Consider the following 24,960-nt stretch of genomic DNA (forward strand, 5'->3'; position numbering starts at 1 on the left):
GGCAGCTCCAGTTCCATCTCCAGAACCTGTCGTGGCAACTTACCCTCCTCAAGGAAGTAAAACCACAGGTGAACAGAATTTAACTATAACTGACTTCAAACCTCAGGACAGCCCCCTTTTCAGCTCCCTTGGAAGATTTCTGGCCCTCACAAGTTACTTGTAATCTCCTGAGCTTCTGCTGGGATGTTTCCACACCATTTCAGCTTACTGCTGAACCCAAAAAGGAGGCAAACTGTTGCACCACCAGATCGGGCAGAAAAAGGGCAAAAGGCAAAGTCAGCTGGAGAGGGAGAGAGAACCAGAACACTGGTAGCTGTGCTCACAGTAACCTTCATCCCCTTCGCCTTCATGGGCAGCAGCTGCTCTGATCAGAACCTGGGGTTTGTGGGAAGAAGCCGTGTCTCACACAATTAACGTGGGCTTTCGCTTCATGTAGGAATGTGGGTATTCAGACAGAGCGGACACACTCCATCGCATTCTCCCCACTCCCTGCAGTGCCAGGTCCCAGATGTTACTAGTATTAGACTGTATGCCAGCTTCATGAGCCCATTTTCTCATCCTCTAATTTCACAACTATGTCATCAAATGATTGATTTCAAGGGGCCTAGCAGGCATCATGCAGTGCTGAGTAAGGGGCTAGAGATGAGTAAGAGGCTCTGGTCTCAAGCTCACACTCTGGGGCAGACAACTATATAGACAGCTGCTTCCTGCACACATTCTATTAAAGAGCTTGCACTCACCCTCTATAATTCACATATAAGATCAAATTCCCAGGGACTTCCCTGGTGGTCCAGTGACTAAGACTCCACACTCCCAATGCAGAGGACCCAAGTTCAATCCCTCGTCAGGGAATTAGATCCCACATGCCACAATTAAGACCCGGCACAGAGCCATGTGGCCTAGCAGTCCTGGGTTCTCTTACCCTACTGCTCTCCACCCAGGCACCCCTTAACTATAGTCTCTTGCTTTGTGAGGAAAAAAAAAAAAATTTTTTTTTTAAAGTCTTGGGTAGCAGACTGGTTCCAAATAGGAAAAGGAGTACGTCGAGGCTGTATACTGTCACCCTGCTTATTTAACTTATATGCAGAGTACATCACGAGAAACGCTAGGCTGGAAGAAGCACAAGCTGGAATCAAGATTGCCAGGAGAAATATCAATCACCTCAGATATGCAGATGACACCACCCTTATGGCAGAAAGTGAAGAGGAACTAAAAAGCCTCTTGATGAAAGTGAAAGTGGAGAGTGAAAAAGTTGGCTTAAAGCTCAACATTCAGAAAACGAAGATCATGGCATCCGGTCCCATCACTTCATGGGAAATAGATGGGGAAACAGTGGAAACAGTGTCAGACTTTATTTTCTTGGGCTCCAAAATCACTGCAGATGGTGACTGCAGCCATGAAATTAAAAGACGCTTACTCCTTGGAAGAAAAGTTATGATCAACCTAGATAGCATATTCAAAAGCAGAGACATTACTTTGCCAACAAAGGTCCGTCTAATCAAGGCTATGGTTTTTCCAGTGGTCATGTATGGATGTGAGAGTTGGACTGTGAAGAAGGCTGAGCGCTGAAGAATTGATGCTTTTGAACTGTGGTGTTGAGGAAGACTCTTGAGAGTCCCTTGGACTGCAAGGAGATCCAACCAGTCCATTCTGAAGGAGATCAGCCCTGGGATTTCTTTGGAAGGAATGATGCTAAAGCTGAAACTCCAGTACTTTGGCCACCTCATGTGAAGAGTTGACTCATTGGAAAAGACTCTGATGCTGGGAGGGATTGAGGGCAGGAGGAGAAGGGGACAGAGGATGAGATGGCTGGACGGCAGCATGGACTCGATGGAAGTGAGTCTGAGTGTACTCCAGGAGTTGGTGATGGACAGGGAGGCCTGGTGTGCTGCGATTCATGGGGTCGCAAACAGTTGGACATGACTGAGCAACTGAACTGAACTGAACTGGGGTAGCCAAAAAATAATGTTGTTTCATTGTTTTTCAGTGGCTCAATCATGTTGGACTCTGCGACCCCATGAACAGCAGTATGCCAGGGGGTATCCTTCACTATCTCCTAAAGCTTGCTCAAATTTCTGCCCACTGAGTCGGTGATGCCATCCAACGATCTCATCCTGTCGCCCCCTTCTCCTCCTGCCTTCAATCTTTCCCAGGATCAAAGTCTTTTCCAATGAGTCAGCTCTTTGTATCAGGTGGCCAAAGTACTGGAGCTTCAGCTTCAGCATCAGTCCTTCCAATGAATATTCAGGGTTGATTTTCTTTAGAATTGACTGGTTTCATCTCCTCGCAGTCCAAGAGGACCTCAAGAGTCTTCCCCAGCATCTCAATTCTTTGGTGCTCAGCTTTCTTTACGGTCCAACTCTCACATCTGTACACGACTACTGGAAAAACCATATAGCTTTGTTTATACAGATCTTTGTCAGCAGTGACATCTCTGCTTTTTAATACACTGTCTAGATTTGTCATAGCTTTTCTTCCAAGGAGCATCTTATAATTTCGTGGCTGCAGTCATCGTCCACAGTGATTTTGGAGCCCAAGAAAATAAAGTCTGACCCTGTTCCCACTGTTTCCCCATCTATTTGAAATGATGTGATGGGACCAGATGGCATGATCTTCATGTTTTGAATGTTGAGTTTGAAGCCAACTTTTTCACTCTCCTCTTTCACTTTCATCAAGAGCCTCTTTAGTTCCTCTTCACTTTCTGCCATTAGGGTGGTATCATCTGCGTATCTGAGGTTATTGAAATTTCTCCCTGTAATCTTGATTCATTTTGCATGATATACTCTGCATATGAGTTAAATAAGTGGGGTGACAGTACAGCCTTGATGGTCTCCTTTCCCAGTTTGGAATCAGTCCATTGTTCCATGCCCGGTTCCAAATGTTGCTTCTTGATCTGCATACAGATTACTCAGGAGGCGGTAACATGTTCTCGTACTCCCATCTCTTTGAATAATAAATATACATACATATCAAAAAGTAAACAAAATTGAAAATCTTTAAAAATAAAGTCAAAACCCAGTCAAGACATGCTTGCCCTCCTGAGGGGCTTCTCTAGTGCTCTACTGGTTAAGAATCTGCAGGGAATACAGGTTCGATCCCTGGTCTGGGAAAATCCCACACGGTGCATAGCAACGAAGCCGGTGTACGAAGCCGGTGTGCCACAGCTCCTGAACCCAAGAGCCCATGCTCCGCACCAAGAGAAGCCCACACACTGCGACTAGAGAAAGAACACTCACAGCAACAACCACCTAGAGCAGCCACAAATATATGAACCTTAAAAAACAGACAGACATGCCTGCCGGCACAAATTCTAAGTGTCCGCTTCTGCCTGCCTCACGACTTTCAACACATTCTTTTTCAGATAAGACACAGAAATGGTAAGTAAAGTGTTATCTATTATGCCATCAGTACCAACATTTGGAGCAATGCTCCTGGTCTCTCCAGAAACTGACACTGAAAGACTACACCACATATGAGTAGGATACATTGGTGCCGTAAGACTCAAATGTAGGTCTTATTTGTGCCATTCATTTCTATTTATGCCTCCTTTGCCTCATTTAACCCAACAAACCAATTCCAATACAGAAACATTCACCACAATATTATTTCGGAGCCAAAAACTGGAAACGATCTAAACAGTCAAGAGGAAAATAGTTAAATAAATTATGCAGCTATTAGATGTTTTTTAACAATATTAATGACATAGAAAATGCTCATGATCTGTTAGGTAAAAAGCAAGATGCAAAACAATATGAAATCAAGTTCATTTAAAAATTGTTAACATACACATGTACGTCTGAATTATACACAGACTTATAGACCAGTGACTTGGGTGCCTTAGTAAGACACTGGAAGCATTTTTGATCAATGTACAATCTGATGATCCAAGTCAGAGGCTATTTGATTGCAGCACTAGGACATGGGTAGCAAAGACTGTGCCATCAGGAATCACCAAAGACCCCAGATCCACTAAGGGGGGCAATCCTCCAGGATGGGAGAGGCTTCAACAGGAAGACAAGGAAGCGGGATGCCAGAAGCGCAGCACACTGATTCAGCTGCTTTACTTTCGTTTGCAATCCTACTTTGCTATGGTTTTCAATGAACCACAGTACATGGCCATAAACTAGATCTAAAGTAGGATCTAGAAATGTTATGTGGAATTCACAGAAGCAGAGTCCCAGTGTTAAAAGGAACAAAAGCAAGCTAATACATTTTCTTTTTTTTCCTCCCAAAGATACACTACCCATCTATCACCACCCAGTGAAGGACGCATCATTAAAATGAAACACGCTCATAAAATCATGAATTTATATCTTTGCCATTTATTTTTTAAAATCTTATTCAAAATATTAAATAATACAATTTCAGATATGAAAAAAATTACTGCAAGAACAGTTCAGGTGTACTTCCAGTGTGCCCCCCTTCCTTCTCAAACAGTAAACTGTCCACCCAAGAGAAAGGATGGCCTACCCTGCCTCTTCCATCTCTACACAAACCATATGCCCACTAGCTCACCTGGGGTTTGTGAGTGGCGTTTAACATATATTAGGGGTTATGTTTTCTAAAAAATTGTTGTGACACCTATAAGTCAACTATGTTTCAAATCATATATTTACATACTGATCAACTCCTTATGATAGAAAGACAAGTCAAAATTAAATATAGTAAGTAATTTCCAGTTGCTATTAAAAAAGAACAAGAAACCAAACACAAAGGGAGAAAGAGTCAGTGTACATATACAGCCTTTATGTATACAAACAGGTATCATTTTAATTTGAAAGCCCTAGATCCAATATTATTTAAATTACAATGTCTCCTAAAATTCATTCAAACTTACTATAAAAAATAAGCGAGTGAACAAATATGATATAATTTTAAACTCTGCCCCTTGCTTGAAAGCTTGGAGGAACCCGTGCTACAATCAATTGCTAAGTAAAAGCAATTGTACGTGTATTTAATAGTTCACAACAATTTCTACCTCTAAATTTAATTCAGTAATTCAAAGCAAAAAAGCTATCTATAACATCTTATTTACGTCTACTGCAAACTGCAGAGTCTCTATTGCCAGAATTTTTAGACACATTTATTAATGTGCTACTTAAAATCATGGTCAGAATGAGCAATAATAAATTATACATAAATTATCCAAAAATATCCAAAGCAGAGAGTCCTGGAAGAAAAAAATGTTACTTATATGTAAAGCATTATTACATACATCCTTGTAGATTACAGTTCGACAGCACAAAGAAATGTGTGCTTAAGAAACAGTATTTGGATGGCAGAAAGAGAATCTGAGTCAGCAATATCAGATGTGTTAGAATTTAATTATAAGTTTGGGATTTTTTTTAAGTAGCATTACTAACACTTCCAGAAGAAGTACAATAAAGAAATCTAAAACAATAAAAAACTAACAGGTAACACTTAGCTCCACATTTTGGACACCTGATTGAATTCACCTTTAAAAACATAGATAAAAAATTATATACTCCTTGTTCGTGATACTTAATTTCCAAAGCACCAAGGCAAAATAAAGAGAGGCCCACCTCCCATTTAAGTATGAACTGCCAATGGCAAACATCTGCACAATATCATATAAAAAGTCAAGCAAATAAAATTACATAATAAGCAAATGCAAATCACAGTGCTTTAAAATATATAATCATTGGTAATCTTCAGAGAAGGCATTGCTTCATTAACATTCTGGTCAAGACGATGATATTCCACTGTTTTGGAACAAAAACCATCACGCCATTTCCTGCTTTGAACCAGAAGGAAAATCTGGAATAAAACAAATCAGATATTCAAAAGAGAAAATAGAGGACATGCTTAAAGTTTTTATAACTGAAATAACTGTCTCCTAGGTTCCCAAACACAAAAGTAAAATGTCAACAACAAAAGGGCTATTTTGTTTTCCATCTTGTAAATAAGCTGAAACAGTGCTTTTAAAATTTTAATGTGTACAGAAGTCCCTGTTAAGACTGATTCCTGGCCTCTCTCTTCAGGGATGAACTAATAGATAGCAGTGGAGTCCAGGAACCCACCTGTTTAACAAGTCCCTTAGGTGTTTAAGTCCCTAGGGCTTCCCTGCTGGCTCAGACGGTAAAGCGTCTACCTACAATGCAGGAGACCCAGGTTCAATCCCTGGGTCGGGAAGATCCCCTGGAGGAGGAAATGACAACCCACTCTAGTACTCGTGCCTGGAAAATCCCATGGACGGAGGAGCCTGGTACGCTACAGTCCACAGGGTCGCAAAGAGTCAGACACGACTGAGCACCTTCCCTTTCTTTCTTTAGGCGTTTGTAATAGAGATGGTCCAACACTGAACAGTGGAATAAAACATAACTGGCATTCAAAGTTCCATCCACCTACAAATACAGAGCTAGTGAGAGACCAATGAACCGCAAATAAACCAACGCAAAACCAAAAATGAGATATTAGAATCACTGACTCTAGAAGCTGGAAGGCATTCTGAAATTACCTCCGTATCATTTTTGCCAGTGAGAAAATCAACGTCCTAAAGGGGAGGTGGGTGCTAGGAATCACAAAGCAAGTTACAAAAGTCAAGAACTGAGATTTCCTGACCAGTAAGTATTGAAAAGGACACTGTGTTTGATTTCCCTTTAAGTATTTAAAGAGTTTAACTGTTTAGCTCAGGGACTGCAGAGCCCCCAGATGAACCCTCACACTGAATTACCCATGCAGTCCTATGTATGCTCCTCTGCCTCATGTCATCCAACAAACCAATGTCAGTACAGCACGTTCTACACTACTACTAATAATCAGATTATTATTTCTGGATCAAAAATTGAAAACAACCTGAATACTCAACAGGAAAAAGTTAAATCATATAGCTATTCAATCATGTTTTTAAAGAATATTAATAATACAAAAAATGCTCATAATTTGTTAGGTAAAAGGCAAGATATAAAACTATATATGAAATCAAGTTCATTTAAAAATTATTAGCATACACATATATATCTGAATCATACACACATTTACAAGCCAGAAATATACCAAAATGTTTATAATGCTCAGCTTTGGGTAGTAGCTTGTATTTTCTTTTCTACATTTTTCTGCGTCCCTAAAAAAGACATCTAATACTTTAACAACCAGGGGAAAAAGTTATCAAAATAACATTAACTTCAATGTAAATAAATCATAAGTCCTAAATTAACATCTCTCTCCACAAGCACTCCCAATGAAGTAGCAATACCAAATTAAGACATAAAACCTTTAAAAAAAAAAAATCATCGGGCTTTGGCTTTGCTCAAAATCAATTGGCTTCTTTTTTTAAAAAGCACATGTAGTAGGCTTCCCTGATAGCTCAGTTGGTAAAGAATCTGCCTGCAATGCAGGAGAAAGTGAAAGTGAAGTCACTCAGTCGTGTCCGACTCTTTGCAACCCCATGGACTGTAGCCTATCAGGCTCCTCCGTCCATGGGATTTTCCAGGCAAGAGTACTGGAGTGGGTTGCCATTTCCTTCTCCAGGGATCTTCCCGACTCAGGGATTGAACCCAGGTCTGCCGCATTGCAGGCGGATGCTTTTACCCTCTACGCCACCAGGGAAGCCCCCGGTTCAATTCCTGGGTTGGGAAGATCCACTGGAGAAGGGAGAGGCTACCCACTCCAGTATTCTTGGACTTCCCTTGTGGTTCAAATGGTAAAGAATCCACCTGCAATGTGGAAAACCTGGGTTCGATCCCTGGAGAAAGGAAAGGCTACCCACTCCGGTACTCTGGCCTGGAGAATTTCATGGACTGCATAGTCCATGGGGGTCGCAAAGAGTCAGACATGACTGAGCAACTTTCACTCACGCACTCACATGCAGTAAAGTATTCTGTCATTTGTTAAAAATCCACACAGACATACAAGCTGATGAGATACCACAATATTTTACCATCAACTGAAACCTGACTAAAAGAGGGAAAAAAACCTCTGAATAAGCGAAAGCATCAATAAGAAGTATGACTGAGACAACAGAGGGCAACTAGAGGGGGTGAAAAAAATCTCAAACTTACCTTCCTTTTGTTGTGATATGTAATATAAACAATAGCAATACAAAAAGCAAAAATAATAAGGTGGAAAAAGAAATGGCTATCTTCCTCTTCTATATTTGAGGGTGGGGTTTTAAAAGGTCTCTCTGACTGTTCAATTTCCACGTAGCCCCTGTTTTCTTCCAAGGCTTCACTGGACTCATCATCCCGGGGGCTGGTGGTCCAGTCATAGTCTGGTTCTCCGTAATCCCCGTTGTCCAGAGTGTCTTTGGCAGTGGACGGAGAACTGTTCAGTGTGAGAAGATCCTCCTCCTCTATGCTAGGATCTTCATTGTTATCACCTTCCTCTTGGGACAGAGAAGTAGTAGGCAAGGGATGAGGGGACACGGACGCCACTCCACTTTTTTCTGTACTAGTTGTGGGAGGGAGAGTGGTGCTGGTTTGGAAAGCAGGTGTGGTTTGGTTTTCATTTGTTAAAGCATTCGTATTTGGAGTAGAAACATCTGACTTGAGTATGGGCTGGTTCAATGACTCAATCTGTGATTGAACTAAAACAAGTAAAGAAAGAAATGTTACACTGAAATCTCCAAATTTATCTCCACCAAGCTAAAAGGAAATACACCTATATTTTTCACTAAACTAGGATTAGTCACCTTTCTGTTCTGCCGGTAGTGAAATCCAACCTTTGTGAAATTAGAACAGGGGGCACAAGCGCTGTATGGACTTTGCCATCGTGACCTAAAGTCAGATCCCTCTCTATTCTTTCTTTTTCTTATGGTGGCAGGCTATGAAATGCAACAGGTCTCTTATGCTGCTTAAGTTCTTACTATCTGGCAAGGCAACTATTATCTGATGAATATTTCATTTTCTATTTTTCACTTTTTTATTTCATTTTAAATGCAACACCCAAATTCAGATGCACATGTTACACTCTCAGCAATTATACTGTGTTTTCCTAGCCTGTTTATCCTTCTACTCTCTTAGTAGACCATTCACAGTTTGCTCTGTCCTCAAACTTCTAAAACCTTTTCTGTTCTCCTCATTGTCAAAGGCTAATATAGCTTCCTGACTTATCTCAGAAAAATGAAGCCCTCAAAAGAGAAGGTCCACAAACTACCAGAACTCTCAGCTCAGAAGTCCAACTGTCTACCCGACATGTCCGCTTAGATTTGTCATTCAAATTAACAGGTTCAAAATGAAATTCTGACTTTCACTGCTAGGAAGATGGAGTAAATGTATTTTTCCCTATTCTTCCCACTAAAAACAAATAAAACTCTTCCTAGAAAATAACATAGAAAATAACACAACTGTGAAAGGTGGAAAGAATAAGGCAGAGCGATCAGAGACCTCAGGACCTGAGAAACAACCCAGAGTTGACTATCCCGAATTTTCTTTTTACCTCATGTATTCCAGAGTTGGAGCTGAAGAATGCAGTAACCTGGAAACACCCAAGAGTATGGACAAAACAGGCCCCCCAAAAAGCCTGCTCTCTCGCCAGAAGATCAGGAGAGAAGCAGCCTAGCAAGAAAGAAAACTTTTAGACGGCCGCTCTTACTCTCTCCAAACAAAGAGCACCACTCTCCACTCAGAGCAAAGACCAAGTGGGGAAGCTAGATTACCCCCTGACCAAGCTGCAGTGAGGTGCCCCTTCACCTCCATAAAAGGATGTGTCAGAGGAGGCCTAGCGGACAGTCAAGACTTTAGCCATGGCCCAGCAGTAACGAGGCTGTCCCCATCAGTACATCAGTGCAGGCGGCAAGAGGAGCCGAAACTCCCACCTCTGCCCAGAGCTACCAGGACCACCACTGTCCTTAAGGCTCAACGCAGATCAAGCAGAGACCCTAGATGTCTAGCTTTAACTGCAAGTAATGTGCACCAACCCCACCTCCCCTGTCAGAGCAATGTCATAAAAAGCAACTAAAAGAGAAAGTTTAAGACCAGAATCTTAAAAACCCAAAGTACCACAACTTACCACATATGAAATACATAATCTGACTAGCCCTTTAACTATTAAAGAAACTGAATTCTTAATTTTAAAATTCCCCAAAATTAAATATCCTAGCCCAAATGAGAATGGAGAATTCACTGGAAAATTTCACTGGAGAATTCTACCCAATGTTTAATGAATAGTTAACATCAATTCTGTACAACCTCCTCCAGAGACCTGTGGAGGGAACACTTCATGATTCCTTTTATGAAGCTCCTGAAACCAAAACCAAAGGCACTACAGAAAAAGAAAACCACATATTGGTATCCTTCATGAACAGAAATGCAAAAATTCTTAACAAATTATTAACAAATAGAAACCAGCACTATAAAGTTCCCTGGTGACCTAGTGGTTAGGAGTCCAAGCTTTCACTGCCCAGGTTCAATCCCTGGCTGGGAAAATGAGATACCACAAACCACATGGAACAGCCAAAAAAAGAAAAAAGAAATCACCGATATATAAAATGATACTCCATGATTAATAAGGTTTATTTCAGAGATGCAAGATCGCCTCAATACTCAAAAATCAATGTAATCTAACAAGCTAAATTAACCTTGGCCTAAGACTCACACCTTTTGCAAAAATTAACTAAAACATGGATCACAAGTTTAAATGTAAAACTACACAGATTTTAGGGGCTTCCCTGGTGGTATACTGGATAAGAATCCAGCTCCAAATGCAGGGGACATGGGTTCAATTCCGGGTCCAGGAAGACCCCACGTGCCGTGGAGCAGCTAAGCCCATGTGCCTCAACTACTCAGCCCATGCGCCTGGAGCCTGTGCCCCACAAGAGAAGCCCACACACCACAACCCGAGAAAGCCCGCACGCAGCAGCAAGGACCCACCACCACCAAAGCTTACATAAATCCATTAAAATAATCATTTTTTTAAAAAACTACACAGATTTTAGGAAAAGACCGCCAACAAAATCTTCAGAATCGTGGACTAGATAAATTCTTAGACCAAAAACACAATACATAAAAGGAAAACCTCATAAACTGGATTCCGTCGAAATTTTAAAACTTTTGTTCAGTAAAAGACTTTCGTGAGGAAGACAAGACATGCTATCAAGTGGAAGAAGTATCTGTAAGCCCCATACCCATCAAAGGACTAGTATCCAGAATACATGAAGGATTATGACAACTCAAAACTGAAAAAGCAAACAACCCAATTAGAACATGGACAAAAGACATAAAGAGACATTTCACCAAAAAGAGTATACAGATGGCAAACAAGTACATGAAAAGATGTTAACCATTAGCAAAATGCAAGTTAAATCTCAATGAGATATCACCATACACCTATCAGAATGGCTAAAATAAAAAATAATGACCATGTCAAATGTTGGCAAGGACACAGGGTAACAAGATCACTCACATTTTGCTATGGCTACATAACATGTGGCAACCATTTCAGAAAACAGTTTGGCAGTTTCTTAAACAAAATGTGCAACCACCACATGACCCAGCAGTTACAGTCCTGGGCATTTACCCTAGAGAAACGAACACTTATGTTCGCATAAGAATCTTTGCATAAATGTTTATAGCAGCCTTATTCACAATAGCCAAAAACTGGAAACAACTCAGATGTCCTTCAATAGATGAATGGTTAAACAACTGAAGTACACATACATGCCAAGGAACATTACTCAGCAATAAAAAGGAACAAACTACTGATACATGAAACAACTCAGATGCATCTCCCAAGAATTATACTAGGTAAAACCAGCCAACTCCCCAAAGCTACATATTATATGATTCCATACGTTGCATGCACAAAATGACAAGATTATAGAAATAAAAAAGATTAGCGGTGCCAGGAATTCAGGAGGGAGTAGGGATGGGGAAAAGTGAGGGTGACTTTTAAAAGAGCCACAGAGAAAGTCCTTATGGTGATGGAAGTGCTCTGCATCTTGACTGCATCAATATCAGTGTCTACTGCACTACAGGTTTGCAGGGTACTATCACTGAGAAAAACTGGGTAAAGGGTACACAGAATTTCTGTACTTTATTTTTTTACAACTGCAAGCGAATTTACAATTATTTCAAGATGAAAAGGTTAAAGACATGAATTTTCACTCCCCACTCCGAAAAGAGAAGACAAAGAAACAACAACAAAAAAAACCCTGTTCTATCTACAGTCTGTCTCCTTCTCAGTTATGACAACTCCATTTCTCTGTTGTTCGAGCCTAAAGCCTTGCAGTCATTATTTTAACACTCCACATCCACTCTGTTACCCTACCTTCAAAATATATGGAGAATTTGAAGAGTTTTCACCTCTCCATTGCTACTGCCTAATCCAAGCCACCATCATTCCACCTAGATTACTACAGTAGTCTTCTAAGTGATCTGCCTGCTTCTACCATAATCCCCAGTGTCCACTCAACAGCCAGTCACCCTGTAAAACCTTATGCTTAATGATGTTACTGCTCTGCTTAAAACCACCCAGTCGCTCTCCGTTTCTCTCAAAAGTGAAATTCAAAGCCTTTATAATAGCCTATAAACTCCTATATGACCTGGTCCCCATTATCTCAATGCTATTACCTCTTACTAATCTTCCAAACTATTCTATCCCCACTGCCTACTTAACAGATAGCAGGCATTCAATAAACACTTACTGAACATGCTCTTGACCCAACTCTCTCCACAAATCCTACACTGCTTCCCAAGTACTGTTTCTGTACCTACTGAAAGTGAAAGTGAAGTCGATCAGTCGTGTCCGACTCTTTGCGACCCCATGGACGGTAGCCTACCATGCTCCTCCTCCCTCCATGGGATTTTCCAGGCAAGAATACTGGAGTGGGCTGCCATTTCCTTCTCCAGGGAATCTTCCCAACCCAGGGATTGAAGCCAGGTCTCCTGCAATGCAGACAGACGCTTTACCGTCTGTGCCACACCCTCTCAAAAACCTTTCTCATAGTTCTCAGCCAGGTAAATCCCCACTGACTCTTCTAAGGATATCTCCAACATCACCCTATTTGTTGTTGTAACTCCGATACCAGCATCAGGTAGGAGTCTACCAGGGAAGCTCCAGGTAGGAGTAGAGTTAATAAATACTGTTCAAGGAGCAAAAATGTGGAAATTAGGACTTCCCTGGTGGTCCAGTGGTTAAGCTTCTGTGCTGCCACTGCAGGGGGCACGGTTTGAACTCTGGTTGGGAAACTAAGATCTTGCATGCCCTGCAGTGCATCCAAACAATAAAAAACACTAGACGTTACATTCAAGAAAACAAACTTGGAATTCATCTGAAACATTTGATGTAAATTAGATCAACCTTCTGGACCACCACTCCTTCAAAGAAAAGAGGCTGACCCAGTCAGCTATGACATGTATTCAGAACAAGGTGGTAACTCTGACCTCACAGATTTACTTGTTCAAGTTTACATATATATATATATATATATATATATATATATATATATATATATATGGCACCCCACTCCAGTACTCTTGCCTGGAGAATCCCACGGACGGAGGAGCCTGGTGGGCTGCAGTCCATGGGGTATCTAAGAGTCAGATACGACTGAGCGACTTCACTTTCACTTTTCACTTTCATGCACTGGAGAAGGAAATGGCAACCCACTCCAGTGTTCTTGCCTGGAGAATCCCAGGGACAGTGGAGCCTGATGGGCTGCCGTCTATGGGGTCGCACAGAGTCTGACACGACTGAAGTGACGCCGCCGCAGCAGCAGCAGCAGCAGCATATATGTATATAACTTTAGATTTCTAAATATATGTTCCATCTCTACCCTTCCCTATTTGATATTATCTCTCTAGTTAAAACTTAACTTTTTAAAAATAAAAAGTTTTTAATTTCTCTTCTACTGGTCCCTTTTTAAAAACTTCCTTACACTGTATCAATGTTTCTCTGAGAATTCATTCACACATTGAATTCTAAGAAACAATGCCTTAAAAATTGAATACATTACGTATTAAATAAATTAAGGCAACATCTGGGAGCAATATGATGGCAGAACGTAGAAAGCAGGCACTTTTGAAATAGCATGGCAGACCTGGTCTTACAGTGAGTATCCCATAATCCAAAATAATGCTTACATTAGTTTTAATTCATCAAAACAAACACATAAAACTAAAAAAGTCTCAGAGATTGCCAAGAATACACCCAAGCAAGCACTGAAAGTTTAAGAAATCTAACATGGAACAAGTTTAAATAAAACTGATATGGCAACTTTCTAACATTTTACGGTTACTTGAAGTTCGAAACTCAATACATTCTAGCTAGACTTCCATTTTCTTCTGACAAGAGTAACTATTTTGAAATCACTCTACCCTAAGGTACACTTACAAAGAACATTTGTATTAGCCAAAGTTCTACACATGCTACACTGTACTGCAAGGAGCTGCCTCCCTATTAAAAGCACATGTCAGAAGATTTTCAACCATCTTTCAAAAAGTTGTTTCTGAAATTATAGTTACCAGCTACATATACCCCTAAACCATATATCTTAAGCATTCCAGCAAGAAATATAAATGTTTACATGTCAGTTTTTTCTTAGATGATTAAATGACCAAAACAACCATGCTACTTAAGTACTTTAGGAACAGGAATACTTGCATCAACAGGAGAAATCCCCCTTATTTACTAGCTGTGAAAGGACCTTAGGAAAATGGACCACAGTCCTTCCCCAGACTTACAAACACTTCTGGGACGGTGGTCCACACACTCTCAGTCCTGCTGGGGAAACCCAAGTAAGTAATCACAGCACTGTAGCAGAGGAATGTGTGGCTAGACAGCCCCGCTGGCAAGTAAGTGAACACTATCCTACTCATACTGTTTTTCATCTGAACTCAGAAAAGATTTAGGCATAAGGATTGTGCCTCGGCCTGAAAATAAAAAGGAGCTACTACACAAGATACTGCTTAAATGCATTATAAATTATTAGTGCATTTGTTCCTCCCAAGTCTCAGAACATGGTTTACAGGTTTCATTTCTCAATAAGGCCTTCAACATTTTGATTAACAATGTAACATTTCTAAGAAAAGGAGTACTTAATCATGTAGCATTATTTAAAATAGCCAAGATACAGAAACAACCAAGGAGCTCATGAATCAATGAATGGATAAAGAAATTGAGGTATATATACAGGATGAATTATCATTCAGACATAAGAGAATGGAATCTTGCCATCTGCAACGTGAGTGGATATTCAGGGCATTACACTAAAGTGCAATATGTCAGTAAGAGAAAGACAAATATCATGATTTTATTTACATGTGGCATTTAAAAAACAAAACAAAAAAGCTAAACTCATAGATACAGAAAACAAAATGGTGGGGGAGGCAGGGGGAGAGAGTGGAGGTGAAAGGAATCAAAAGATACAAACTTCCAATTATAAATTAAATAAGACAAGCAGATGCAATGTACAGCATGGTGACCATAATTAATAATACTGCATACTGGAAAGTTGCTAAGAAAGTAAATCTTCAAAGTCCTCATCATAAGAAAAAAAATTTTTGTTAACGATGCAGGGTGCTGGATGGCAACTAGACTTACTGTGGTGATCTCTGTATACAAACATCAAATTATTATGCTGTACACCTGAAACTAATATATCAATCATGACTCAAAAAACTAAAAAAGAAACGCTTAAATCCTACAGATTCATCAAAATGAAGCAGGGCTATCTAGGACACAGAGGGACACAGAGAAGGGGGACTATGTTTACAAAGAGTCTCACTTGTCCCAGAACTCCTGTCCTCCTAAGCCCCTCAGAAGTCCAACACCAGCATTCTGGCTCTTTACCAAGCACCAGAACCTCCCAGTCCTCAGAGAGGCAACAGTCCTCAAAGATAGTTCTTTTCCCTTTCACTCTCCAAAATATTCCATCAGCTCAGTCCAGTCACTACCCCTACCCACCTTCATCTTTACGGCTGATCTCACCGTCCCTTGGCCCAACTAAACCCCTGGGCACCCACCCCTACCCTTGAGACTCTCTCTGGATACCACACCTTCTAAACTCTTCAGCACCTCTCCCCTCTGTCCTCTCTTCTAGACCCTCCTAACTCCCATCTCTATAAATAAAAAGAAAAAAAAAAAGCTGTGTGCCATTCCAGTTCCACAAGAATCAAGCTATTAGTCACTGCAAGTGCCCATCACAGTGGGCCTGAGGGGAATTCAGGACAGAGAAAAACAGGATGATATACGGGTCCTATCTAAGGAAATGCCTCTTTAAGGAAAAACTTTAATAACCCCAGATTCCTGTGTCTTCCCATATAGAGAAAAGTACTAAAATTATAACCTTCAGATCTGTTGTTACTAAAAATAATCTTTTGATGTTCGACTACATGTCCCAGCCAAAAAAAAAAAAAAAATCATACATATTCTGGCTCCTCTCTCGACCTCTTCGAACAATTGCTCAGAACTGAAAAGCTGGCTCCGCCCGCTACAACCTTTAATAAGACACTGAATAAACTCAACTCACAGCTCTTACAGTTGTGCGTTGTGGTTTTTTGTTTTGTTTTTTTACTCCACACCTCCAAGGAATTTTGGAGACCGTATCACAGCCATTCTCTGTAGCAACCCATTCTTCAAGACTCTCTAGACACCACGGCCACTCCTCCTTCCCCGCCCATCTACACACTCGCTGCCCGAGTCCCCGGAGCTTTCAAGCCCACTTCTGAGGCCTCTTAAAGACCCTACCTTCACAGACCCCTTCAGACAGCCTCGCCAGGGCTGTAGAGACCCTGCTCCTATAGATACCGCCACCTGCTCCGGACACTCGGAATCGCCCGTTCCCTGGGGGGGCCCGTCTTGGCGTTCCGCGCCGGGGCCCGCCCCGTCTTCCCGCGCCCGCCCTGCCGCCGCGCCCCCTTTACCACTGGGCATGATGGCGGATGCAAGCAGGAGGGCCAGGACCAGCGGCCGCGCCAGCCCTCCGGGAACCTGGACACCTGGCCTGGGCAGCAGATTTGCTTGCTCGGCGCCGCTCATCCTTCTCCGGGCGGCGGCAGCCATAACGGTCTCGGCCACGAGCCTGCGCGGTTGCTAGGCTCTGCGTCGTGACGTCAGACATTGCGTAAAGCATCGCGGCGTCCGTAGGAGTTTGCGTCCCAGCGTGATGACGCCGCGGCCGGGAATGGAGTTCTGGAAACGAGAAAGGAGAGGTACAGTGGGATTTGGGGCAAGGGGGAGCACCTCAAAGTCGGCTGCAAACTAAGGATGTAATTTGTAAGGTGTGAAGACTCTCCCTCCCACGTGATGGGCTACTATACAGCTAATTGTTTTAGAAGATTTTTATAAGTATTCAGCTTCGTAATAGAGTGATCCCAAAAGAGAAATAACTGCCCTCCTCCTCCCAAAGGCAAAGGAAACATAAATATTAAGAATGGGTGGTGGAATTTTAGGTTAATGTTTTATTTTTTACCTTTCCCCATAACCATTTACTTCAACAAATACTTAGCACCTCCTCATATTTCAGTATACAGCACTGAAAGAAACTCCCCACCTTTGTAGAATTTCTTTTCTTGTGAGGGAGACTACAGTGTAAAATACATACTATATAATGGTAAAGGTTTTATGAAGGAAAAGCAGAGAAGTGGGCTAGGAAAAGAGGAGTAAGCTTCTATTTTTAAATCCTGTCACTTAAAACCCCCAGTATATGAAAATGCAAATTTAGAAGCTTCCAGAAGTTCCCTTAAGGTTCCAGCCATAATGCTGTGGTCTGTGTGTTCTGAGAATGTTTTCTTAATAAATGTGTGTAGGCTTCAGGTCATAAAATTACATCTGATTGATTTACAGGAAAATCGTGTCATGAAACAAGACATTTATTTCACCCCACAGCTTCTCCACTCGGGTCTCCATGATTCCCTAAGAAGCTTGCTCCTCCCCCGTATACAGCTGAGCTGCCTCTCTGAGGAGAGAGGGCCTGTGTTCTCCTGAATCTGGTTTCCCTTAACATTTATCTGGCCCTGGTGACCGCTCGGAAAGACACAAACTCTGTGTTGTCAAGAAAACTAAAAGGTCATTCATCTATTCATTTCCCCAAGCCAGCCACAAGCCCAAATAGACTGAATGGTACCCTTATTGCAAAACTTTCAGGATAGCCAGGGTTCAAAGTCCTCCCAAGTTCCCCTAGAGCTTTCCCTCTGTGAGTACAAAAACCATCACTCAGTTTTACCAATAAGTCTCAATTGTAGCATCTGCATGTTGGGAGATTCGGGCTTAATCAAGCCTTTTTCCTGTAATAAACACCTTCAGTCCTCTTTTTTGTCCCCTTTGTTCCTTTGTCCCCGTACTAGATTGTTTCAGTTCTACTGGTGTATCATGAACTCAGGGCATTTTGCACAATATTCTGACATGCTGCATGCAACAGACAATATACAGATGGAAAATATTCGCTCAGAGAGCCCTTTGTACCTTTCAAAATATCATTACTGTACCTAGCATCTGACTGGATGTACCCAACAAGCTTTATGCACCACAGTCTCTGAACACATTTAACAAAGTTCTCTTTGAAATAGCTGCAGGTCTTTATGAACCTAATGAAATATGACAAATACTGAGGCCAGCAGGTTTGGGGTGACCAGTTTGCTAAAAGTAAATCTGATACCTGTTTGGAATTGCCACTTCCAAACATCCATAAAAAGGAATTCTGCCTAAAACCATTTATCGATGAATAGGAAAAAAGTTTACGTTTGATGAAGCTGAGTAATACACATGCAGAGTTACTATTCTATTCATGTTTTGTAAATGCTTGAAGTCCACGTGTTATTTTTAAATACATATGGCAGAATCCATCCCCAGTGATCCATACCTTTATATGATCCCCTGCCCTTGGGAGGGACAGGTGAATGTGAGCTAGCACTCCTGTGATTAGGTTATGCTATGTGGACAGTTGACTTTAATGGGAGACTATCTTCAGTGGACCTGACCTAATCAGGTGAGCCCTTGAAAGGATTAGGACACTATAAAATAGTTATGGGGATATAACGTACCATAATGTAATGTGACCGTAATTAATGGTCTTAAAACTTCTCATCAGGGACTTCCCTGGTGGTCCAGTGGTTAAGACTCTGAGCTCCCAATGGAGGGGGCATGGGTTTGATCCCTGGTTGGGGAACTAAGATCCCACATGCCACATGTCCAATAAATAAATAAAAACATTAAAAAAAAAAAAAAAGAAACTTCACATCATAAGCAAAAAACAATTCTGTACAAGTAATGGATGTTAATTGGACATCCAGGTATGGTGATTATTTCACAATACATACAAATATCAAATCATTTGTTGTACACCTGAAACTAACAATGTTATATGCCAATTATATCTTAATTTTAAAAATAAAATTTTTTGAGAATTAGGTGTTTGGGCTCTTTTCGAGGAAATAAGTGTGGCAAGGATTTGCTGGTGAAATTTTTCTGTTCCAGCTGTTGCAGCTTTCAAAATGGAGAAGACCACGTGGCAAAGAATGCAGATGGTCTGTGTTTGCTGAAGCAGCCCCTAGCTGATGGCTGGCAAAGAAATATCAATAGAAACCACTGTCTTAGAACTAAAGGAAACTTAATTCTGCTACAAGCATATGTGCCTAGAAGAAGACGCCAAGCCTAAGATGAAGTCACAGTTTGGCTGACATCCTCACTTCACCACTGTGAGAATCTTAAGAGAGCCCAGGTACTAGTGCTTAGACTTCTGACTGACATACCTGTGAAATGAGTAAGTATTGTTTTAAGCCACTAAATTTGTGGTAATTTGTTATGCAGCAATAGAAAACTAAAAATATCACACACACATAACTACAGCAAGAGGCTGAGAAACAAGATAAACATAAGCCCTGTTTATTTACACTTTTATTAATAAAGACAACCAAAGAAGGATAAGGTTTCAATATTTTATTCAAGTTTTATTTTAAGTGATGTTAATTACAGCATTTGAAGGGGAGAATCTAATTCCACACAAAATGGAACTCTAAAATGTACCCATTAAACTGCTAAAAAATAAACTTTAGTGGCGAGAATACAACAGAAGTCCAATTTAGATTCTGAGTGTTGTCACCATGTGATTACAGTCACAGAGACTCTTCCCAGCTTGCAGCTGGGGCTCTTAGAAGCTATTTCATACTCTGGTGCAAGGGCAAAAAAACCACAACATGAGAGGGAATTAAGTCCTGAATTATTGGCTTCATCACAACTTCTCCACCCCAAAATGGCACAAAAGAAACAGCTACCACACCCTGCAGACTACTTTTTGTGTAAAAGAGGTGATGGATGGAGGTGGAAAAAGTCCCTGCCTATAAAAGTCCCTTTCAGTTAAGTTTGTACACACCATCAAACAAAGAGCCTCTCCTCAATCAATTAGGGTAGGAAACCAAGGTTCAATTCTCAGGAAGTTACAATTTCATTCGATTACTCAATAGGAATTTACAAAGTGCCTGCAAATTATCAGCTTCCACTTGCAGCCATTTCTAGGTAAGAAAGAAACCTGACATCTCATGGGGCCAGCAAGCTCCCCACCAAGTCTACAGCTGAAAGGACCTTTTTTGAAATTGGGTTTCTTCTGTACCTCTGAAAGGGTAACACCCTAAAGCTGAATCATCTTTAACCTGGAAGTCTAACATGATATTTAGCAATACTTGCATCCCAGACATACAACATTAAAAGGTACACTAAATTCTGAAGGTAGCTATGCTGCAAAATAGTTTAAAATTAAACGACTGTACAGTATTCATTTATGCTTGAAACTCCAGTCCTAGACCAAGCTTGTGGCCACCAGCATTGACATTCTTGCCATCCAGCAGAGCCGACAGTGTCAGTTTGATACCTGCAGGAGAAATCAGGGAGAGGAAGGGAAGAGAGAGGTAGAAAAGAAAGGAGAAGAAAGGTTAGCTCAGGAGGATCACTGCAGCACACTGGAGACACCACATCAGGTTCAAAACCTGTTCCAGCCGTGTGTGATCAGCAGGAGCAAAACCACAGGGCCCTTCAATCCCTGTTACTCAACACCATCTGACTAATGACTAGGCAGCCTAGGATGAGCTGATAAAACAATAATGATTCTTCCACAGCTCACCCAAATCCACTTAAGGGACTGCTTTCCTTTATCCTCTCAATATCCCTGCTGTAATCAGCACCATGCAGTAACCTTCTTTAGCAAAAGCCCCCTGAAACAAAACCCTAGCCATGAATCAGACTCCAAGGTCTTACGCTCCCACTCACAGCACGGATACAAACACATGGATACATACACACCCACACAACTAAATGCTATTTTCTCTAGAATAGCTTGATTCTGCCCATCATGTAATCTTAGATCTCCAGAATTCAAAGCCCCAGTTTAACCAAACTAACCCCAAGGTGGTATTATTTCCTATAGCTGTAACATTAATTCGATGGACTGGCCTAGCTATCTTTGCAGAAGAAACCTGGAAACCAGTTTTACAATGAGGATGATCAACAGGCTGGTTTAAAGAACTTGCTGGAAATAAGTATCAAGTATTAGGTATACACTGGGACAAAGAATGGAAGAAAATAACTCAAAATGTAATATATGTTAGGCTTGGCCTTTTTTCTCCTACTTATCACCTCTCCTGTTCTCCAAATGTTTTATAATGATAGCACTCCTTTATAAACATTGAACTGTAAAATGATATACACTCATTTACAATGTTCTGTACAGTTATTTATAAGCAATTAACCTAAAGCAGCAAAACCAGCACCACATTTTAAGACAACTAATTTCACTAATACATACCTGGCTTTAGGGTCTGTGTATATCCTAATCCTATCAGGCTGGAGTTGTTCACTTTAGCCTAGTCAAGGAAAAGGTTAAGAGTGAAAATGTTAAATACTTCATGTTACCGTCTCCGAACTGAGTAAGAGCTTTTTAACCAACCAACTCTGGATTTCAGTATCAAATTCTATTTTTTCATGACCTCTTTGTTTACAGGATTCATTAAATTCAATATGAAATATATTAAATTTAGGAACTAGGTCTCAGAAAATAACACAAAGGGATAACAAAATTTTCAATTAAAGGGAAGTTATTATTTACATTTGATCCCTTATGGTATGTGGCCCAATTCCATTTATACTGAGTGTATCTGTATTTTTTAGTATATCTGTATTTTTGAGCAGGTGAGAACACCTTCACTTATGCCCAGAGACCTGAAAGACTTTCTTGTATAAAGGAGTTCTTCAAGATCTACTTGTTGCGATAAGGAAATACAGAGCAAATATCTGATGAGGTTATGAAGCTTTTGTTAAGTGGCAGAACATTGTTTGAATTTTCTCTTCATGAAAAACAGAAATAAAAACCATAATGACATGAAGGAAATTCAGCACAGACAAGCCTGAATATTTGGAGCAAAAGAATTCCTGGAGAATGACTTAAATCTTATACTTAGTGAGTGCTGATTAATAATCAATAAAGCAAATGAGTCAATAATAATTTTCCCTTTATTCTCCTGCCTGAGTTGTAGGGAAATCCAGGCCTCTCCCTGACCCCTTTCTGGGAAGTGAGAGGTCAGCAGAGCAAGCTCAGGCTGTGAGAACATCGAGTCCTGGCAAAAGTGAGAGCTACCAGGGCGCATGTTTTCCCGCTCACATGGCTGTTTTTAGACCTGGCATCTCCCACAGGAGAAAACAGGAAGGAAGGCCTCCAGGCAGGCAGTGCCCCATCTAGCTGTTCCATTTTGCCCATGCCATCCAAATAACATGGCCCCTTTTCCTTTGTTTTAAAGTGCCTAACCTTAAAGAAGCCAAATTCAGTTCCTATCTCAGGAGACTGTAAATTACACAAGCCAGCCCAGAAAGCATCCTGCAACATGAGACTTCCTCATTCTACCCCAAAAGGGCTACAGCTGGCAGTGCCCTATGACAACAGAGATGAGCTCAACAAGATTTAATGCAAAAACTGCAGCAACCCAAGGGTCTACAAGCTATGCTACAGGGGTCTGCAAGATAAGAGGCCAATCAGTCAATACGAGGACCTGATTTCTTAATATGCAGTACAGGAGCAGGGCAGGAGAATGAAAACTGAGGGGAAAAGAAACATTTAAAACCTTGGGTTCAAGGTTTACAGTCTGCAGCATGGACTAGGCACTGGTTAGAGAAGGAGGCTCCACAGCAAGGCACTCTGGGTCAAACACAAACCCCAGCTCTTAGCAATTGCCTGCCCTTGGGGAAGTCACCCAGCTGCTCTGAGCTTTCAGTTCCTCATCTGTGAAAACATGGATGGAATAGTTTTAAATCAGCACCTATCTCAAATGGGTTGTATAAGAACTAAATACAGCAATTCACATATAATAGGCTCCATACAGTGTTTGGCACCCACAGTAAGTACAGAAAGTCCTATTACTCTCATTGTTTTTTTTACTCATGGTAAACCCTTTCACAGTGAGAAGAATCACTATCTGAAGCATGGAACTCCATCAGCCCAAGGGATCAGGTGGGATCTCAGCGATGCATGATCCCACAGGTACCCACCGAGAAGCAGGCGTCAGGGTCAATCTGGTACTTGGCTGCTATTCCGAAGCGAGTGTTGCTGTTTCCTGCGGTCCAGGCCAGATTAACAGCAGTCTCCAACTTCTTGTTCACCTTCTGATAAATGGAGCCACCAAACTCTGTCCCATCATTTCTGCAAATAAGCACAGCACAGATACCAAGCAGCTTAGCAAGGGGGGCTGAGCTGGGCAAAGCCAACCAAGTCTTAACAGAGGATGGGAATGTTGTAAATGGACTGAACTGATCACAAAACAGGCACCAAATTACAAGCAGCCTGACAGGAATGGCACAGACACCAGGGCTGGGAGGGTTCACAGAAGGTAAAAGCTATCTCAGGCATCACTGGGAACATGCAAGGCAACTCAGTCAACTACTCAGGCTGCATGGGACTTGCAGTTTGCTTCCAAAATATTCTTTAAAATAAAAATGGAGACTAGGGCAATGGGATTGTGAATTCTGAGTGCTTTCTTCCTTCAGCTGCTAAAGTTATTACATTTATGAAATGCTGTATTATAAACATAGACATCAAGAACAAAGCCAGAAATGGTAAGAAAGTCCAGGCCATTCATACTCCTCAGAAGGCAGCCTATAGCCAGTGCTTAGCATCAGCTGCTGCACCCACTGCTGAGGGTGCACGGCCAGTAGGAGGAGCAGCAATTACAAAAGAACTTAACCTATAATTGAGGCTCGCTGGCCCATGCATGCTGTTGACCCATGCTGCAACACCTACAGTCTCGGTGAGCCCTGAAAAGGAGCAGCTTGCCATATTATAAAATGTTTCTGTCTTTCAAAAATGGAATGAAACCCAGCAGACCAAACTGTTTCCTCTCTTCGCAGCCTCTGGGAATACCCTCTTCCCCTCCCTGACATTTTTAATATAAAAAAACAATGTCAAAGTTCTGCTCCATCATTTTGAGTGTCTCCAGTGGAAACGACACTGGAAACTGTTAAGGCAGAGCCTATATACTTTGGAATCCAGCAAAGAGCCTAGAACTCACTAACCCAAGAAAAAAATTGTTGCTGTTTCATTACAAACTCTGCTCTTCACTAATACACTCTCCTAAAGTAGATGCTCACAGAACACATTCTAAGTTCTTAAGTTCTCCCCTGAAATTTAGCCAGTCAGACACTGTGATTCCAAAAAGTATAGGAAGAGCCCAGACACCACCTGATCCATAGGGAATCTAACTTCTTCAGAAAGTCAGTATGCTATAAAACAGCAGCTTGTCAAACACAATAGATTCTGGATTGACTGGTATAACTCAAAGAGGCAAATTTTCTTGGGCTTAAATGTGTTTAAATGTTAGATTTCTCAATGCGTTCTAAAACCAGCAACACTTCCTTCCTGTACTGCACTCTTAAAACCATAGACAGAGGGAACTCGCTGTACAGAATTCATCTGTATGAAGCACACAGAATATCTGTTACACATCTGGGCCTCTGCAAGACCACGGCAACCCAAACTAGCTGTGTCAGCTGTTTCCATGCCAGTTCCAAAAATGAACCATGTCCACTTAC

General features: G+C 41.2%; 2 protein-coding genes and 1 long non-coding RNA gene across 9 annotated transcripts in view; 1 reads left to right on the forward strand and 2 right to left on the reverse strand.

The window, feature by feature from the left end:
* Positions 1–4,302: 4,302 nt before the first annotated feature.
* On the reverse strand, positions 4,303–17,004 carry C5H5orf15 (chromosome 5 C5orf15 homolog). Its single transcript, XM_069592053.1, has 3 exons — positions 16,821–17,004; positions 8,022–8,545; positions 4,303–5,778 (listed from the first exon to the last, which is right to left on the reverse strand). Exons 1-3 carry the CDS (start codon positions 16,957–16,959, stop codon positions 5,647–5,649), a joined length of 795 nt encoding a protein of 264 aa, XP_069448154.1. The 5' UTR covers positions 16,960–17,004; the 3' UTR covers positions 4,303–5,646.
* Positions 16,562–23,889, forward strand: LOC138441291 (uncharacterized). Its single transcript, XR_011257298.1, has 3 exons — positions 16,562–17,108; positions 19,372–19,657; positions 23,336–23,889. It is a non-coding gene; the product is annotated as an uncharacterized lncRNA (long non-coding RNA).
* Positions 19,819–24,960, reverse strand: part of VDAC1 (voltage dependent anion channel 1) — a 34,708-nt gene continuing 29,566 nt past the window's right edge. For all 7 annotated transcript variants that reach the window (XM_069592048.1, XM_069592050.1, XM_069592046.1 and 4 more), the window contains exons 7-9: positions 23,425–23,575; positions 21,692–21,749; positions 19,819–20,761 (exon numbers count right to left, since the gene is read on the reverse strand). In XM_069592048.1, the coding sequence (XP_069448149.1) occupies positions 20,670–20,761; positions 21,692–21,749; positions 23,425–23,575 (301 nt within the window). In that variant the 3' untranslated portion in view covers positions 19,819–20,669. The remainder of the gene's footprint in view (positions 20,762–21,691; positions 21,750–23,424; positions 23,576–24,960) is intronic.

The sequence above is a fragment of the Ovis canadensis genome, chromosome 5, assembly GCF_042477335.2.
Source record: "Ovis canadensis isolate MfBH-ARS-UI-01 breed Bighorn chromosome 5, ARS-UI_OviCan_v2, whole genome shotgun sequence".
Lineage (NCBI taxonomy): Eukaryota > Metazoa > Chordata > Mammalia > Artiodactyla > Bovidae > Ovis > Ovis canadensis.